Source organism: Perissodus microlepis, chromosome 20 (genome assembly GCF_051167445.1).
Source record: "Perissodus microlepis isolate ML-2025 ecotype Zambia chromosome 20, ASM5116744v1, whole genome shotgun sequence".
NCBI classification, from domain to species: domain Eukaryota; kingdom Metazoa; phylum Chordata; class Actinopteri; order Cichliformes; family Cichlidae; genus Perissodus; species Perissodus microlepis.
The window spans coordinates 24626023-24646429 of NC_140480.1; the positions used below are offsets into that span (position 1 = coordinate 24626023).

Below are 20407 nucleotides of genomic sequence, written 5' to 3' on the forward strand. Positions count from 1 at the left end.
GTGGGCTGAACACTGACTGTGTTGTCCTTCTTGTCGTCAGTGATGCAGCACAGTCCATTCCACAGTCGCCTGGTGTCAAAGCTGTGGTAGCTGGACTCCATTTTGTCCCTGTAGTCCTTTCTGGCCTTTTTTATGGACTTTCAGAGGTCGTACCTGGCTGCTTTATATGCATCAGCATCCCCGGAGTTAAAGGCAGAGGTCCGCACTTTTAGCTTGGCGCGAACGTCTTTATTTACCCAGGGTTTCTGATTTGGATATATGCAGACAGTGGTTTTTGTGATGGTATCATCCATGCACTTTCCAATATATCCAATGACAGAGTGTGTGAGTTCATTGATGTTGCCATCAGCTGCATCCACAAATATCTGCCAGTCAGTTGTGTCAAAGGGTGGAAATGCTTGGAGCAGACTAACATGTAAGCTGGAGTGTTCGGGAACGTTATATTTGGTCTTGGAATGGCTGCAATCCAGGCCATCCGTCGGCTCTTTGTTACTTCGGAAACACGGCTTAAACAATTTCTCCTCCACGACGTAATCAGATAACAACCGATCTCTTTACCCGTAGGCTTCCCTGCGACCGGCTACTGCAGTTAATAATACAACAGCTTCTTTCCATTTTTTGTGTTTCTTTTTATCGCTGTGTGACTGACTGTTTTCATGTGAAAGCCTGCGTGCGCTAGTAACGCTTGCCACTCGTTCCCAGAATCCTTAGCGGTTTTACCCCTGAATGACGTCACATTTTCAATCATTTTCAAGTTTGAAGAGGATGTCCAACACTGAGGTCTACTGTGCTAAAATAAATAACGTCAAATATGTTTAGTGCTTTTGTTATTTTAGTTTTCCATTACGAGTTTTATGTTTTTTTATCAGTGTGGTTTCTATTAATTTCTAAAGTGAATGTGTTTGAAATGTGTTTCGGGGTTTTTTTGTGTTGATTTTAGCATTTTTTTCAGCCTTGTCTCTAATTTCGTCACCAAAGGGCTCAACCACTGCTGTCCCTGTGATGTACTCATTCCTAATTTTGTTCACTCCCAGTGAATATCTTGGCATTTCTGCTCGGTCTCCTTATGTCAGTGCCACCCTCTTCAAACTATACTTCAAAGGACCCCCTCCACCTTGCCTGCATTCTCTTCACGTCTCTTGCGGCACTGTCCATTGCTTTGGATGATTGACCTTAGTTTGTCTGTGAAGGACACATTGGTGGACAGACATCTGGGACTCGCCACCAATTGTTCTTAGAACTGAAGAAGCTTCTCGGATGAGAGGTGAAACGTCCTCAAGGAAATGCTTTTCTTTCCAAGCTCCTTAGATTGACCCCAGTTATTTATCTACTCCTTGCAGTTTCACTGTTGCAGTCAGAGTAATATGTAATATAATATTACTAACAAACAACTAATTGTGGAGAAAGTAGATTTAAAGTCATGCAGACTTCTCAATCCAAAGCCACCTCAAACTGGTTGTGCTGGTAAATGGGGCTGAACTAGGAATGAATAAAACAAATAATTCCCTGGTGCCGCCCCCGCCAAAATCTTTCTCACATCACACTCAAAACAACTCATGCACCAAACTGACGATTTTTTATTTTTTTTTTTCTTCACGGATCCATTTATTTTATATACAATATGTAAACAAGAACGAGACACAAGCTCAAAACAGACATGCTCACAGGCAGTAATAGCCAGCCAAAATGCAGTTTCTATTAATGTCTACCCAGTTCTTAGCAGCAGTCTGACCAGGATTTACTTTGGATATCTGGTCAAACTGGCTTTGCTTAGAGCTGACATTCATATAAAGTAATATACTTTCCAATAACTTTTTTTGTTTTGTTTTTTTAAACACATAGAAATGTAATTCCAACAAACATACTATAAAAACATATAACACTATAAATATTGTTCAGGTATCTTCTTACAAAAACTTTGTACAGTTTAAATTTTTAGTTCATTTTCATAAATTGGATCTCTTTCTGTAGTCCTATACAACATAAAACTACAATACAAAACTGGTAGGAGACACAAATGCCACCACTGACATGAAGAGTACATGGCTGAAACCATTTTTAAACTTGCATTGCTAAATTAAAAAAACAAAACAAAAACAACAACAAAAAACCCCAAACACCTTAGTTGGCATGAAGCGGTGGTTTATACCAAAGATAAAACTTGCATCAGTCAAAAGATCTCTGATGGCACCATGATAAATGTTGATGGCTGTTTCAAATGTTTTGTCTCACAATATGGAGAACTGTCGGCAAAATAAAACAACCCTGAAGGAGCAGCAATGGAAGTGATAAAGACAAAAGTTTTATGTGGATTCATACAATCTTGCTCAGAGATGAGAAAGTGGTGAGAGAGCTGTAACATAACTACAGTATGGAAAACATATTGACTCACATTTATTTCTCAAGACAGACAGCTTTCACAAGGTGAATCCACCTGAACATAGATGAGGAAACTGAGAATGACATTTGAACCAAAAACTAGGTGTACATAAGGGAATGGGAAAAAGCGATTTGTCACAGAGGTGTGGGCCTTCCGGCACCACATCTGAACCAAAGAGTCCCACAGTGACCTCCCAAAATGTGCCCATAGTGTAGCAGTTAGGTCACAGTAACACCAGCACTGTCCTTGCTTTTGTCCATATATGTGGGAGAGTTGCTTTTGTCCAATATTGATCCTGAGCCTGAAGGCACGGTCTGCGTGGCGGGAGAGTGGCCTGATGGTTTGACTGACGGCTCTGAGTTGGGGTCTGCCTCCGGCTCCTGCTGCGCTGTGGCTGTTTATATTTTAAATAAATAATAATAATTTAAGAAGAGAATATATACAGGTTGTCTAAATCATCTTCGCACAGTTTGTTTCTTAAACCACTGGTTAGGTAAGAAGGGAAAAAATGTCTACAATTCTCATGAATGATGTAACACATTTGTGTTTATGATTTCACATTTGCACTGTACCTTAGGGGGCTGAGCTACCAAATAAGAGTGGGGAAGAAAAACGGACAAAATTGGAGACGATTTCATGTTGAATTTAAATCTAACATTAAATCTGGAATCACATTAAAATTACCAAATAGGAATACAATGTAAGAATACAAAAGAAAAAGAATATCCCACTGAAACTGAAGAGCACTTACATTAACTAAACAAAACACTGATGACAAGTCTGTTGTAATAAAGCTCCTAACCATTTCTACCCTGCTTCTTCTAACTAATTTCTTAATCTTTTGTGTCATTTATAGGTCCGTTTATTCAGTGGGCAACTTTATTCCTTCTAAAAAGTGTGATGCAGTGATTACATGACCAAAAAATGACCGACTGACAGGTAAATATAGAAGGCGTCACCATAGTCACTTTTAGCTTAGTTTTACTAATAGTTTAACGCTTTAAAAAATAAAATAAAATTACATCCATCCATCCATCCCAGGTATGCTTTGTCTTACCCGATTGTGTGCAGGACTTCATGTGCTCTGGCCAATGGGCTTGCTGGCAGGGGTAATCACAGTAACTGGTGTTCCAGCAGCAATAGAAGATGGCCTCCTTCCGACAGTTAGCACACCACTGTTTCTTTTTGGTCTCATCCACCGCTTGCTGCTTTTCTAACTCCATTTGCTTTTTCACCTCAGCCACCAATCGTTCTCTTTCCTGCTCCAAACTCTGCCTCATCTCTGCCATTGTTAGTTCTGCATTTAAAAGACACCAAAACAAAAAACTTGAAACTTGCATACCATGTCGACACCTGTTTAAAATTTGATGGCGAGGAAAAGGCGGGTTGAAGATCAAATAAGCTCTGAGGAGTGACAGAGGTAAATGGGTATCTTACCCAGATTGTGCTTCATCTCTGACAACTCTTGCTGATGGAGCCACTGGAGCTTCTCGATCTCTATCCTTAACCGTCGAATCTGTGGTAAAAATACACTGTGATTATAAATACTGACGTATTATTACCATAGAAAGCGTTGCTTTGACTGACAATCTTTACCTCTGCAATCGTGTTTCCCGATGTGCTTTTGGAAAGATCATTGTAGATTTCAGTCATCGTCCCCTTTATTGTGTCCATAATCTGCAAAGTGTTGGTAAAAATGTGACATTACTGTTGAAATACTCAGTTATAACCTTTGCAAACAAAGTTAATAGAGTAGAATTTTTAGGAAAAGGCTCCAACTTACTTTGTTTGTGTATTTAGCTATATCTGCAGCTACATCAGCTGAGACTGTGGGGATCTGCAAGTCACCAGACATAAAAGAAGAGCTACCAGATGTGACCTGGGCAGATGTTGATGAGGATGCACTCAGAGGTGGGTCTTTTTGTTGCCCTGCAGAGGATGATGATGACGACAACAAAAAATTAAAGGGAAATGATAAAACTTCAAGTACACTTTTTATTTTGTTATGGTGACTAACGTGGACATGACTAATTGTATTGGTGTATATACCCTTGGCTGCTTGTCTGGTCTGATAGCGAGTGCTTGAAGAAGAGTTCTGCTGTTGTGGGCTGCGCGTCTGCACAGCCGACTGCTCTCCATCCTGTTGCTGTTGCCTCTGCATCTTCTGCATATGCCACTTCTGAGAAGACGTTTGAAACTTTGTTGGATTCCAAACTACAGCCCGCTGCACAGCTTGAGCAGTCTCTTTAGGCAGTAGGGGACGCTGTTTCTTTACAGCTGTAGTCACTGGTGAAGAAGTAGAGACAGGAGGTGTACTGGTGGATCCACTGGTGGTGGTCGTGGCACTGGGCTGAGCAGAAGCGGCAGAGGAAACGAGGTTGAGCGCCGATGTGACAGAAGGCTGCGACGAGTCTTTCATGCTGGATGTAACATCACGTGCTGGTGCTACTGATGCAGCAGATGAAGGCAGTTTGCCTAAGCAGTAAAAAAAAAAAAGTCTCTTATCGGTGAGGCGTTCTGCATTTCAAAATCAGCCACATTAAACAGATTTAACATTTTATAGCATATATAAGATTATATTTATTTAGACCTTAGAAGACTGAAATTGATATTCAGCCTTTCTCCGATGATGATTTAAGACTAAAGATTATTAATTAGGACATGTAGAAATGCTTCAGCAAAGGTAGCACCTAATAACGCCCTTTGACAGACAGCAATTTACTCACGTTTCTATAAAAAGAAAAAGAATGTGAAAAGAATCGTTGCAGTCTTACTTTTAAAAATTGTGTTACTTTATTACCCATAGAGCATTTCAAAGTATGATTGAGATCACTATGTAGACATAGAACCCAGTCACTTTGTTTCTTGTCTGAATGCATGGCATTTGAAAGCAAAGCTTCCTGATAATTACTGGAATATATTGTCCTCTCCATTTAGTAATGTTTCTCTGCCACTGACTGCCAAACAAAGCCACAGTTTTATATTTCCGCCCCCCCACCCTCCTGCTTGTCATTGTGGCCAAAACACTCAAACTTAACTTCCTCTGCCCACAGCCCTTCTTTCCAAAACAATTCCAGCTTATCCAGATGTTGTTTTGCAGACTTTAGAGGTCGACTTCTGTGATAATCGCAGCTAAGATTGCGACGATTCTTCAATGTAGACCCTGTTTGTGCATCAACTCAATCAATAAGCTCATCACTACCCTTACGTCACCTACACAGTCTTCCACCTAGCAGAGAAACACTGCACAGTTTAATCTGAAGGGTTTCATGGTTTTTCACATCATGCCTTAACTTGTGCAATTCCCCATACCTGACACTCTGATGTTTCGTATAACCTCCCCCCCGAAAAAAAAAACAAAAAAACAAGCCTCACCTTCCAGCTTGGCAACAGACTCTTTGGCAGCTTTGGCAGTGGAAGATCCCAGCTCTTTTTTCGCCCTCTTTGAGTCACGACCTCCATGTTCATCCCCTAAGTCAATCACAAGCTCTCTTTCAGAATCAGAGTCCTGCTCAGCTGCTGATGTATTAGCAGCTGCTTTGACATCCTCTGGGGCTTTGGGTTTGTCAGCAAGGGGTTGAGACTGGGGTGTTCTGGGCTTGTCCTTGAGGTCTCTATCTGGGCCATTGCTACCCTGCTTCTCTTTGAGTGGGGGTTCCGGGGTGGCTTTATCCCCCGTTGCAACAGCTCCTTCCTTATTCTCTCCATCAGTGCTTGCTTTAGACCTTTTTCTCTCCATTTTGTCCTTGTCCTCCTGAGCTGAACTTTTTGGCTTGTGTTCCTCATCACTGAGATACTCGCTGTCACTTGAATCTGATTTCTCAGAGTCCTCAGAGTCACTGTGATCCACATCTTTATACGCATCTTCAGATATCTCATCAATACCTATATTAAGAAATGGACATTGTGTTAATTTCTTTCTGTCAGAAAGAAATAATGAACCCTTTCTCTGGTAATAGCTTAATAAACCCTAGTCAGCAGCAGACACACAGACTCATGACCGCCACTGATTAGAGAGTCAGAACTGCCGTGATGCATTTGTAAAATTGCCAAATTCAAATTAGTCTTGAGAAATAATCCACAACTTAAATTTCCTAGATTTGTTATTAATCATTACATTGGCAAGTTCAAATGACTTATACAGTACAAGAATAGAGCTCTGCAGCAAGTCATGTCACAAACTGGTTTTGTATGTACCAAGCTGTGCCTTGCAGCTTTCAATAGTCTTGTCCAAGCTCCTGATGGGTCTCTTTGGAGTAGAAGGGGGCGCAGGGACTCCTTGTTGTTGCTGCTGTTGTTGAACAGTCTCACTCAGCTCTTTGAGATCCATTTCAGCCTTGACTCGATCTGAAATGAACATGTAAATGTTTGTTTAATCACAAATTCATTCATTATTAAGTACTTTTTGATTATTAGCCTTTGTGAGAACATAAATGCAGTCTCTCTTTGCTTTTTGTTACTGACCCAGGTTGAGATTGAGGATGCCACCTGTCCCTGCAGTCCTCTCCTGCTTTGGCACCAGTCCTGGGTTAAAGGGCTTTGGACTACCTGACACGCTGCCTGCAGGACCCATCTTCCCTGAAACAGGAGATGCTGTAATAAAAAAAATTTTTTAAATTTTTTTTTTAAAAAAGCAACAAAAAAAAAAAAAAAGAAAAAAAAAAGAAAAAAAACTTATAATGGTGAATAAAATAAGTTAAAATCACATAAATAGAGTTAATGCAACCAGAGTGGAGAAGACTTACCAGTACAGTCCATTGATTCCTCTCCAGTGCTGTAATGGAGTGCAGGATTTCTGTTGCCCTTTTCCACATCTTGCTCTCCATCAGACCCTGTGTGAACCGAAGAGTTTGTACTCATGGGAGACCGAGGCATGTCTGTCATTGAGACCCGCCGATTCATACTACTGGGTGTGCTACTCTTGCTGTGGACCATCTTAGGAGAAGCGGTTATATCAAAGTTGAAGCGAAGTTTATCTGGTTTCTCTGTTTTCACTGTACCAGCACCGGGGTTGGAAGGGTCCACCAGCATTTGTAGCTGGTTGTTGGGGGTGTACGGAGTGCGGAAGGGTGCGTAGTTGAAGACTCCAAACTTCTTGCGAATGTTTTCCACATAGACCTCCATCTCTTGCATGGCACTATTGAAAATGCTCTTTGTTTTCTTTACAGAGAAAGGGATCTCTTTGGACATGAGGTAGCAGTTGTTGATGGGAACCCAGGCCCTATGTAGAAATGCAACAACAGAACAAAATAATGTTTTAATACATTTAATATCCAGTGGAGATGCAGTGACTCGGGTCTTTTCTAAACCTCTAAAACAAGGAGAGTTTCCTCTATAGTGCCCAAAAGGTTCATCTCACCTGTCGTGCTGCCCGAAGAAGCGTGCATCGACTTGCCCATCCTTTTCACGAAGTGCTTTTGCTGGCCAGAATGGAAAGCCCTTCAGCTTAGCCCAAACCAGGGGGTGGGGTTGACTCTGTTGGATAGAGCAAAACAGTAAAATACTGTGCTTCACAAAGCTGATATCCAAGCTAAAACGTATAAAAAAATCTGTTACTTTTATGGATTTAAATTAATGTAAAGACCTACACATGGCTCACAAAACCAGTTGTCCCTTTTTTGGCATGCGGACAGGTAGCACTCTGGACACACCTCAATCTCATTCATCTAAAAAAAGAAAAAAAAAAAAAGTATTAAATGAAGATGATGCAAGTCCATAAATAAGACACGTTTACAAAAATGTCACCAAGTAATTAAAGTTGCTTTACCTCATGTTCACAGATCCTGACAATGACTTTCGCAGTTGCTGTTAATTTGTGATTGCCTGGAAACGACGCACAAGCTTAATTTATATATTCTTACGACAGTAAAGGGAGTAATGACGTACATCAAAGTTGCCTACCTCCATTATAGATGATGCAGTTGTGCAAGATCCATTTCACATCAGCAAGAAAAGCTTCAGTACAACCATACATCTTCTTCTTTACATTCTATAGTACAGTGAAAATAATAATATCAGTCAAGCAACTGCACTTTTGCCAGCATTTTATATGCATATTACCTCATGTTTCATTCTAATTCTAGTTTTGTTTTTTTTATTGTTAATATGTCTCCAGAAAAAAAAAATTAAATCTATATACGAGTACCTTCTCTAAAGTACATAAGTCCATGGGGTGGAAGATGTACTCTGCATAATCTGGATGTTGTTCCAGAGATACAGGCTTCTGAAAGGGCTCAGTCTGCTCAGATTAGACAAACAGGAAATAAGCACACATGAATTACACTTTCCTCATGGATGTTTCCAGAATCTTTGGTTGAATCTGCAACACGCAACTGGGCATATAAAGACTTGAAACCCCTTACCCCAGGCTGTTTAATCTTTTGGAGTGCAAATTTGAGTAAATAGGAGAGCTGGTCTATTGTCAGCATTGTCATCGCCTTGCTCTGGGTTTCAATGCATTCAGCGACTGTAATTTTCTGCAACAAAATAATAATAAAAAAACAAGACAATAATTGGTAAACTAAAGAGATACTATTCATACCTAAAACTGCGTAAAGTTTAAATCACTTTTTTGTGATTCAGTTAGTGTATCCCAAATTGAAGAATTGTGTAACAAATACACGTAGAAGTGAATAAGTAGATCTGAACTTTAATCTTCTAATGTCGTCTCTTATGCTCACAGAAGCATGAGCCATGAGTTTGAAAGGTAGTTTCTGCTGTTCATGGCACACAGTTCCACAATTACTTGTGTACACCCACATAAATGCACATGACTACAGCAAGATACCTCACACTCTGGACAGAACCAGTCGCCCTCGGGCTCAGCTGGTAGTTTGAGGCACTTGGCGTGGTACACCCTGGGGCAGAGCTCACAGCAGAGCACCTGGCCCTCGCGGTGGCACAGCCAGCAGTAGAAGTCGTTCCTGCCGTCCTGCGGTACAACATCAACAGGGTCTGTGGTGAGTGCTGGCTGCTTCATATAGTAAAAGGGACCATGTCTTAGCTCTGACTGAAATGCAGGCAAGAGAAACAAGGGGGCAGGTTTCAAAAAACACGCAGGAACACAAAAAGGTGCAGTGCAACAGAAACAAGCTGGGATAAGCAGGGTAAGCAGCATAGAAGGTAATAAAGACAATCAGTCCAACACAAAATTGTTTTAAGAAAATCAGTTAATAGTCTGAACATCTAGTCGTGTAAAGGCTTCAAATGAAATCAATACTAACCAAACAGGTTCTACAGTGCAAGCTGAGACATGGCTCACCTTAAACCTAAAGAGTAAACATTGCATGATGTGGCTCTCTGGTAAATGCCTAAATGGTATCTTAGTGTTAACATGTTACTACATGAATACAAGTTGATAGATGGCTCAAAAGAGTCTTTCTTTGCCCAAATTCAAGTCTTTGGCATTCAATTTGAGTGGTGTTAAAATCCAGCTGCTACTTATTTGACCTTTCCCAGAAAGCCAAAGCATGTATTTCAACAGTGCCACGAAGACATAACTATGCTCACATCAGATACCTGTCAAATTATACAACAGGGGCTAAATTAGCTTTCAATATCATGTAAGATCAACACAGGACTAAAAGGAATCACGCAACACTACATTATCCACCAAGCAAACAATAAAAACCATATCCATCTAGGCTATTTGGTACTAAATGTCAACGTTAATGACCATTGGCGACTGACGTTGCATTAAACGACTTGTTTCCAAAATAATATATTCATGTGAATTATGGCAGCTCACATTCCTGTATGGTGGGTCTACTTTAAAAATGGCCAGTATTCAAGAGATTATGATCAAAATCAGTGTGTTCTCACAGGCAGTATATGGCACTTAGATTAGACTATTGCTGGGTTCTGTATACCTTGAATCTCAACGCTGGTCAAAAATGTCAAAGCTCACTACCATTCCAGTAAAGTTGGAAAAACAAGGAAAACAGGCTTTGTTTTGCTTGTTAGGAAGGCGTAGCCATTTATGCATCAAGTTAGCAATGCTTGATTTCTGCAGTTTAAAAATAAATAGAGCCTGAATAAATACTGCTGCTTTACCTTATTTGGCGAATCACAAATACAAAACAATGGCAGTATAGTTTTAAAAAAAACTCTGAAGTTTTACTACGGTTTACATTCACAGCTGCCACCTTGGATTGTTTAGTCACTGTTGGTGGGGCTGCTCTGACTTTCCGAGCTGCAAAACCAACTTGAGTTGTCTATTTGACAATTCTGACTTGGGACTATAGCACCAGTACATCTGGTAACATATTCTTGTTGAATACCCTCAGATACCCCCTCCCCCTAGTTCATCTCCTTTGATGATGGACAAGGAGGTCTCCGTCTCACCCTTCATGTTCAAAACCAACAACTGGCTAAAGCCTGGCATTTACACAGACAGCTGAAGACCTGAAAGCCAACTAGTCAATCCTGTTATACATCTTTAACGTCCACTTGGACTGTGCTGCCCGGGAAGCATATGTACTTGGTGCTTTGTAACGTAAGTACACGGACATCTGCATCAATCCTCCCACTAACTGTCTGATGATGAAATTCACGTCACTCAGACTCAAACAGACCCTAGCAGACTTCCAGAAGTGGAAGGTATAATCTGCTGCCAACTGTATGCAGTGCAAATTTTTTTTTCCATATATTGTACACATTAGTTGTGGAAGCATGAGGCAAAAAATAAATAAATAACACTAAACGCTTCCCATTCAAGACCCTGAAAATACACTTTATTATGGCTGTGTTTATACAGCGGTTAGATTGACCATAAACATATCTGATTTCTGATGTGGTCAGATAGCACATCATATGAAATGGTTCTTTTCAGGCACAACCCTGGCCTTAACATTCTATGAAAGTATATGGCCCATTATTGAAATTGGATAAAGAAATAGCCTTTGAGAACACACCTGATTTCAAAATGAACTTGCACTTACAAGAGCCCTTACCTGGTCTTTGTTGTTACAATTCAAGGCCCCTGGCTTCTTCTTCTTCTTAAGAGGGCTGGGGGAGGTGTCTGAGGGAGAGTGCCCATTGGAGGAATGGGTGGGACTCGACACCTTTCGTTTCTGTGGTGCCACTGATCTTTCTGCTGACCCTGGTGGATCAGGGACTGAATACATAAAGATAATCGTGTCATCACACAATAGGAGTCAAGCTTGTAATGTTCAGTGTATTTACAGCCAACACATTACATAAGCTTAAGAAAAATAATTACCAAAAAGAGGAAAAGAGGACAAAAAAAAAAAACCAAAAACAAAACTATAAAACTATTATACATCACTGTCATCGACCCACACGTCTTCCCTTGAGAAACCGAGGGAGGAACAGTATTTTGAAGTTATTAATTTTCAAGCGAGCAGTACAATAGATTCAGTGTTCAGCACTATTATTTTTAACCATCTAATATTCCATCTAATAAAGCAATCACAGTAGTCTGAAAAGCAGTTACTGAAGACAACACTTATACACGTCAAATTACTATTTCATCATAATAAATGGCTAGAGGGCTTCCTCAGAACTAACTACACCCCGTGTAGATTCAGCAGGCAGACTGTCAGGAAAAATGGATCCTAAGAGACCAGCAAAACATATTAAGACTCTTCTCCTCAAAACATACAGAGAAGGTAGAGGTTATTTACTGTAACTGAGCTGTGTTGGATGCTTGGCTCCTAATGTGAGGTCCTCGGCCTTAGAGACTTACCTTTGGATCGCACAGATGCATCCATTCCCTCTACCACATCAGACTCTGTCTTTATCTCCTCCTCAGCCAGACTGCAGAGCACCGAACAGGAGCACACAGAAACACAGAAAGAGAGGCAAACACAAAGTCAGAAAGGGTGTTCAGAAACCACATCAGCATAGCAGTAAACAAGTGGAACACCACCTAAGGCACCCGGGTCCCAGAGGATCTGTCAACAGGGACTCTGCTGATTTCCATTGTTGTTGTTTTCATTTGATTTTACAACATCTCCCACTTTGTTTCATGAAATTAAAATACTTTCCATATTATCATCTACAATGGAGTCTGCAAATGTTCTTTATGCTCCAAGAGAAAGGATGATAAATATCACCATGGTAACGCTGATCTCCGCTAAGCACAAGCTGAGATTTTCAACAACACGTAGGGCCATTTAGCTGTAATTACCCTGCACCTCTGTCCTTACATTGCAGTCATAGCATTTTAGTCCAACTAGGTCACAATATTCACACAGTGCTTTCTTTGACATACAGTGCATAGACCTATAGATCTGTAGCAACAAAAACAGAAAAGAAAAATCCACAGAGAGTTGGTACATACCACTGAAGGGACAGCCCCCCATGGCAAATAACAGCACCTCTCAAGCCCCTTCAGTAACAACAGAATACCCCTGAAGGATTTGGGCCCATTGTTAGAGACCAGTAGGAAGAGATATATCTAATAAACTTCAAACGCTCATCTGACAACATCTTTCTGGCCTAGATCTTAATTATGGTCACATTAAATCTTCTGTCATTTCTGGCACTATTTTATGTCTTTGTTTATAAAGTGGCAAACACTTTTTTAAATTAATAAATAAATCCAAAACCTAAAAATGCAACACACATACTGTATGTAGCACTGGAAACGACTGATTTCCCTTTGCTCTTGCGTAGCACCCCACTTCCTCTGAGGCAAAAAAAAAAAAAAAGACAGGAATAAAGGGGGTCTGGCAATAAATGAAGGTCTTTGAGTGTTTGGCTCCTCCTTTGTGAGAGCCACAGAGGGCCTAGTTCCAAGGATGTAGCCTTTATTGAAAAGCCTAGAGAAGAAAACCCACCCACAGACCCCTGACAGGTCACACACTTGACCAGATCATAGCTTTGGCTACAGCTCTGGTTTCCCGATAGGATGAGTGGTTTTCGGGGTAGAACTCAAAGGCCAACCACATTTGTGGGATAATCTTTTTTTTTTCAGTTCTGAAACTAAAGGAATGCTCTGCATGTCCCCTCCTCCATCCTTAAAGAGACATTCCATAAAAAAGTTAAAACAAATGTCAGCTCACTGAGAGGCAAGGAGGGTTCAAAATGCAAATCCTATGAGTTTGATCAATAAAACAAAAGCGATTACATATGAGCATAATGGCTAGTAAACCTATGCTTGTAACGTCTTGATGCACGCTCAGTTATCCAATTAAGTTATCCAAAAAAGTTGATTCTGTTCATCTGGATGTTACGCTTACTCATAAACGTTTGCTCATAACACCAAGTAAACCACGATGTATCGACAAAGGGGTTTAAGATTAAAGTTTGTCACTGTGGCAAAAGAAAATACACTGTGGCTCACAATCACCAGCAGTTCCTAAAAACATTCAAGTCACCGATGGTTTATCTGAAACTCGAGAGAATACAAGCATAGCTTGCATTGTCTGAAAAAGTGACAAACATGGGTTGAGCAGAGTTTCTCATGGCATTTGGGTATCTAGTATCATCTAGCCTGCAGTTTCAAATGCACATACACAGCCTCAGTCACACACACCCCAACCCCTCCGGGGCCTTCCTGTTCCGGACTGAGTGAACAAATGAGGCCCACATGAAAATAAGAAACCGTTAGCCAGTTCACTCTGCTACGTGTGCCACAGCCCTATAAAAGAACATTCGCCATCACCAAGCAGCCCTGAGCTGCCAAACAACCCTATAATACACATTCTCAACACCAATGGCAAGACATTTATGCAACTACAAAGAAAACAGGATTAGCAGAAGTTAAAAGGAAAAAGAAAAGTATGAAGATCCAAAGTGCATTCTCAGATTAGGAGCTATGATCCATCAAATAAGAAGATTTAAACAAATAAATCCTTAGCAGGTTCTGAGATATATTCCATAATAGTCAGGTGCAAGAAAACACAGTATTCCCACTCAGTAAGTACTGAAGTACCTGACGGACAAAAAGGAAACAACACTGAATCAATGTCTTTAGATTCCACTCCTGTGAGAGACGAGCAGGGTTCTCTTGTCACAGAAAATGGAGGCCACAGCTTGCTCCCCTCCCCCCTCTCCCCCATCCCCCACTCCAAGGCTGAGACTCGGGCACTGGCACATCCATGCAGGAGGACCAGAGAGATCTGTGGAGATTACAGTCCAACATTACGAAAAAACATGGTCTATGTCGGGGCAAAGCCTCACGGCCAATGACAGAGACAGAGGCGAAACACAGGGAGGGAGACACAGGAAAATCCAGCAAAGTCAGAAGCTCTCATCTGTGTGTGTTGGTTTTTGTTTTTTGTTTTTTGTTCCCTGTATTCAATCTTGGCTTCCCTCCTTCTGTGTGAATACTGCTGTCATGGAATAATTAGATTTCATTTTTAAGAAACACAGACCACCACTCTAAAACCACAGTCAGGTCCTGGCAAAGCTGTATGGAAAAGCTTCTCTACATGTAAAAACAATAAACAATTTTCACACATTAAACAGATAAATATCTGGCTCCGTCTGGAAATCCAGAAATGCAACTGAATGCGAACACCATACTGCACTCATTATACTGCATCATATTAGAGATGCCACTGAAAACATCTGCGAAAAAGAAAAGGTATCCTACACGGTCTGCTACACAAAACCCTAGAGAGATTATTTGATTTAGCAATACGACAAGAAACAACCGGCTTTCATGAGAGCAACAAACACATGCAGACAACTGAAGAAATAAATAGGATTAGCTTTTGCTTTTGCTTTTCCTGGGAAATAAAAGCATTTCATTAAACAATGACTTTAAGTAAATTAAGGTGCCTGATCTAGAACAACTCCCAGCACTTAATCAGTATACTGCTAGTATACACAGCGTATTCTGTATGAAAGAAAAAAAAAAATGACCTGGATCTTATAAAAGGCTGTAAAGGGTGAATCAAAGATGGCTGTGGAATTTTCCAGAAGGCCTTGCTCTCCCTGCTGCTCTCCCTCGGATTGTCAATCTTTAACCTCAACTGCAGCTGCAATTGGCTGGAGGGCCAACAGGGTGGAACTTTATTGGTCGGCTGTGTTATGCCACACAGATCACAGTATGCAGGCTCCCCTCTTCCTCTTAAAAAGCGTTTTTGCTGCAATGCAGAGATTTCCCTCTGCCTCAGACGATTTATTTTCCTTCGGTTCTGTTTGATAATTTGTGATTATGACAGCATAAAACCAGGGGGCTTTTTTTTTCCCTTTAATGTTTTAAAAAAGCCTTGTGGCTGTCATGCACAACTCAGTGTCTGTGCTATTCAACCTCTGTCACCCTCTCTATAGCCTGCAATGCTACAGAAAGAGGCCCAGAGCTTTGCCCCACATATATCCATCTAAAATTTAATAATTACACATTTTAACATAAATTCTCAATCAGGCATTGTGGCGTAGTAAAGGTTTTGGTTTTGGTTTCACAGATAGCAATCTTTTAAACTACGAGTAATTTCCTGATTATAACCTTACTCTCTTCTGAATGTTGCCTACATGAAAAAAAAAATGCCTTGCGTCAGGCCACAAGAAAAAGAAATCATTCTTTGTTTCTCCGGCACAGCTGAGACTGCTAAAACGGTGCAACATGACAAAACACAACGTACCGACTATGATGTGGACAGCATGACAGGTTATTTGAAGGAACAATCCTTCTTAACGACACTTTTAGCAGCTGTTCAAATGCAGTTGATACTTATGTAAAGCATTCTGCTTGACTCTAATGTGAATAGCACATTTCAAACAAACTGATTTGACTTGAAACATTTAAAAATATGTCTGTCTTATGTTATTTCCACGAGTAGTGTGTTATATTTGCTTATGCCGTGTGATCTGTGAAGACAGCAGCACAAAATGGCTACTGCCTGGCTGAGACCGTAGGAAGCAGTTTCACAACAGCACTGTGGAATTGCAGAAGCCAGGGGCAATAAACTCCAGGCCTATGAGTGTAAATAGAGGCAACCAGTTTATAGAGATTACACTGGAAAAACTGGAAGGGGATTACCCTGTCACAAAGTGTTTGTAATGTGGCCTCTGACTAGTATGGACTGTAGAAAACCCAGTCTTAGTGCAGCTTTCCTAAATGTGTGTACACTGTGCTACAGTTTTCATGTTCTAGATATTTTTCACATATGTGTACATAAAAATGTTACAGTGACGTGATGCCCTGCGCACTCTGCCCTCCTAGCATGCACTTCTGTTGCCCTTTGCATGTAGTCCCCATCCTGGCATGACACAAGAAAACACCACAGAGCCAATCCACTTAGAAACAGTACATAATACACCCTTTCCTCCACTGCCCATCCCCCATTCTTCCTCTGCCATTCTAAAAAAAACCACAAACACTCCCACAACAGAAAGGAGATGTGTGTGCCATTTTAAAATCCAACTCTCTTTTGCATTCTAAAAAAATAAAAGGATTTTTCATGGTCCACTCTGCCTCCTGTATGGCAGGCTGGTTGTCTGGGGCACTCATGTGACCCTGAGACATAGAGAGAGAACAAGGGTGAGAGTCGTTAGCCAACCCCCACCCTCCCACCCTCAGCACTGTGGAGCACAGAGGCCTTACGAGGCCTCCAATCCACCCCAGCTCCTCCTCCTCCTGCACACTAAACTGACTTTAAGGTGTGCGCATTCATCATTAGAAACCAACAGTCAACACAACACGAAGAAGGAAGCCATGTTGTTATCAGAAGTCTGAGATAAAAAAGACAGAGCTTACCTCTGTGGATGCATGGCTGCCTGACACACTGTTATGTCAACACTTATAAAACATGGAGGACACTCTCAGCCCTCAGTCGGGGAAGGCTCCGCTCTTCAGGCAAGGCGATCAGGCCCCGGTGATGTTAGCCAGATCCTGACTGGTCGCTTTCCTCACGAGCAAGATGCAAGGCCGCGCCTGATTGGCCGAAATGTTTCCTGAGTAATTATCTTTGTTCAGTGCAGGCAGGGGCAGCACTGTGAGAGTCTGAGACAGGGGAAGAAAAATAAGCACAGAGCTAGGTCTTAAAACCACAAAATATTGTGATTACTGCGAGTATTTCTGACATACAAACCCATGGAACAATACTTTGTAGCTTCCAACAGCAGAATCAGGAAACAACCGTCTTAGTTGAAGGTTTTAGAAGCAGAAACGGCAGCATGTAGTGTTGAGAGCAGGACACCATGGCTTCTCTGCACAAGCTTCCATTTTTTTATGTGGAAAGGGCCTTTGTTTAAACTCCTCCCTCTTGGCTTATTCCAAAGAAAAGAGAGGCTAAAGCTGTTCTTCTATTCGGACATTTCAGCCATCAAAAAACAGAACAACATAAGAAATTATATAAGAAATGATACTTGTATTTAATCCTAAAGAAGCTAACCCTTACTTTTTATTATGTATATATGAATAATGGCCAGTTAAACAAACCATATGCAAAAATACTGTGTACGAGTGATTACCTGATAAGCTGGATCAGTTACCAGATGTGGTCCCATCTGACTTTCAGCAGACCCAACTATGACCAGATAAAGAGTAAAACATATAGATTGTTAGGCAATACAATATAACAATTCATTCTGAGGAACACATGCACGTTCCTTTTTGCTTTATCTCATTTGTTGAGTCTGCTGTTTGGGTCATCTGTAAGGCTTTAATTTGATGTGATGAAAAGTCTATTTTTAAATACTTTATGTAGAATTCAAAGCAGTATTTGAATACTAGAAAAATGTGTTCAATGCATAGGACTTCATTAAATTAAACATAAAATATGTCCTGATATATAAATATCGCCATATGTTGCTTATCAGTATCACAAGCACTAAAAATTACACCTCAATGATCTTTTTTGAACTTCCTTTAACCACTTTGGGGGCTTTTTTCAGCACCATTTTTCTCCTCCAAGTAAGGCTCATTTACATTTCAAACATTGTAAAATAGGGTGATGAATTTGAAAAGAAAACCAAGACTTGCACAAACTATGGCCAAGTAATTTTTGATTAGTTATAAAGCAGAGCAGACTCGCGGCGGATCAACTTTTCTCTGATTTCCGTGTAAGCACAATGGAGCCCTGTGTTCTTGTGATTTGGGGAAGTGAAGCACACAGAAGAAGAAAAAAAAAGACTTCCGCCCAACGTGGGGCTCGAACCCACGACCCTGAGATTAAGAGTCTCATGCTCTACCGACTGAGCTAGCCGGGCGCTGATGAAACACATCGCCGTTTAGAAATTTCACCCAAATTAGAGAAAATGACCTGCACTAAACATTTTATTTTGTGTACACACGTTGTACTCGAACGGCTACGTGCAGTTCTCTCCGGTCTGTCTCATACTGCCCTCTGGTGCCATGGTGCAAGGAGATAAAATGAACGTGGAATTCTGTTTAAATTGTTGGGAAGTTAGCTAACAACAGTCTAAACACGTTAGTGTTAAACACACAGCTCCTGGATGTGAACAAAAAACGAATAGAATTGTGTATATATATAGGGACTTGCTTCTTTGGACGGATAACACCGCCGATAAAAACTAAATAAAAAAATAAAAATCAATGAAGGTTAAAATTAATTGTCGACGGTTAGCTGTCACAAATGTAAGCGACCATGTGTTAACATGTTTGCTAACCTCTGACACAAAATTATCCCTCTGAAATTAGAAGTAATTATATTATAATTACAAACAATATATTCTTAACATTAAATATAGAATCAAAAGACTTACTACCTGGCAAGCGACTTTACCTCTAGTTGACCTTTTTCAGATTATACCATCGTTTACCAAATTTAACTTCCGGTCTCTCCGACAATTTCTATTTAAAACTTAAAATGATTTAAGCTTGATTTAAGTAAGACATGTATTTAAAATATATTTGTCCTCACCACACCATTACTCCTTTATATAGTGGATTATTTACTTAATAAATCATCTTATGAATTAATTCATAGAATATGATAACATATAATCACCATATTAAAGCGTTTTACATTTACATATCCTCAACTACAGTTTGAAAAGAGGAATTTATTTAATTTTTTTAAATAACTGTAATTTAAACAATATTCATAATGTAAATTTACTGGTGTTTACATAAAATAGTGGACACCAGACAGTAAGTGCAGTTATAGGACACAATTTAGGTCAGCATATAGGAAATGTGCCTGCTGTATCTGTGACTAGCAGTCATTTGAAGGTGTACAGAGGTTTTAACTCAGCAGATTGTTTCATATGTTTAGATGCAAATGCAGAATGAGATGCTTTTTACTTGGGGTCCCACAGCATCACAATAATTTGGATTTCTTTAAATATAATGTTAAGCACATAACAATAAAAAAAAATCCCCCTGTGACTCTGAGTTCCAAGTATGATTAAGACAGAGTTGAATGCTTGAAAGAGACTGAATATAATCGATTGTATATGATTACATGACTCAAAAGTAAGTATCCAGCTCCGTTTGAAACTGCACACACATATTGAGAGAGTAGGATGACATGGTATGCATCCCTATTGAAACTCGAAGATGATAGCTTTAACACTTACTGCAAAACAAAAGTGTACAAAAATCATCACAAACCATAAAGCACACTGTTGCTTCCACTTATGCCCTCAAGAAGTTAGAAATATGGATCCAATCCCTATCCTGCATAATTTGTACCTATTTATTTTGTCAGATAACCCCACAACGTGCCCCACACAATGACTGTGTCAAAGTTTTCTGCAACCATTTGTCAAATTGTCCACAGAAACATATTCTTTGGCCTACTTTGACTTAAAAAAAAATCTGGTCACACCCCCTGCTGGCTTCCGGGAGTGTCACCAGCTGCTATTTTGGTAGACAGTATAATTTTCAAACACGCCAATCATTTAAAATAACGGTAAGTCTTTAATGCATCACCATACGTGGTGATTTAGCATCTCTCTGCCTGCATTTCCTGAAACCTGGAGCGCGCTTACGTGGGGAACGTGAAGACACCACGGGCCCGGGTTCTCCTTCTACGTCAATGACACTGGGCGGTTCATGGATGGGGTTTCGAAGTGGGAGGGCCCGTCATCTGACTTCAGCGGGCAGCAGGAATAAAGTGGGTGTTGTGCTGTGGTGTTTGGCTCGGT

At 40.4% G+C, this 20407-nt stretch overlaps 1 protein-coding gene and 1 non-coding gene across 8 annotated transcripts; both read right to left on the reverse strand.

Moving 5' to 3' along the window:
- Nucleotides 1-1557: 1557 nt before the first annotated feature.
- LOC146364603 (MYND-type zinc finger-containing chromatin reader ZMYND8-like) lies at nucleotides 1558-20342 on the reverse strand. 7 transcript variants are annotated; one of them, XM_084916341.1, is made up of 23 exons: nucleotides 20252-20342; nucleotides 17768-17823; nucleotides 17400-17599; nucleotides 17052-17297; nucleotides 12087-12157; nucleotides 11332-11495; nucleotides 9168-9389; nucleotides 8743-8856; nucleotides 8526-8618; nucleotides 8282-8369; nucleotides 8148-8203; nucleotides 7969-8046; nucleotides 7740-7855; nucleotides 7126-7601; nucleotides 6845-6973; nucleotides 6578-6727; nucleotides 5756-6265; nucleotides 4430-4855; nucleotides 4164-4309; nucleotides 3977-4057; nucleotides 3818-3896; nucleotides 3438-3677; nucleotides 1558-2774 (listed from the first exon to the last, which is right to left on the reverse strand). In XM_084916341.1, exons 4-23 carry the CDS (start codon nucleotides 17063-17065, stop codon nucleotides 2599-2601), a joined length of 3429 nt encoding a protein of 1142 aa, XP_084772467.1. In that variant the 5' UTR covers nucleotides 17066-17297; nucleotides 17400-17599; nucleotides 17768-17823; nucleotides 20252-20342; the 3' UTR covers nucleotides 1558-2598. The 7 variants fall into 7 exon arrangements, with proteins under 7 accessions (XP_084772467.1, XP_084772465.1, XP_084772466.1 ...); XM_084916339.1 differs by having other exon boundaries at nucleotides 17386-17599; XM_084916340.1 differs by having other exon boundaries at nucleotides 17382-17599.
- trnak-cuu (transfer RNA lysine (anticodon CUU)) lies at nucleotides 18433-18505 on the reverse strand. The gene has a single exon. It is a non-coding gene; the product is annotated as a tRNA-Lys (tRNA).
- Nucleotides 20343-20407: the final 65 nt, after the last annotated feature.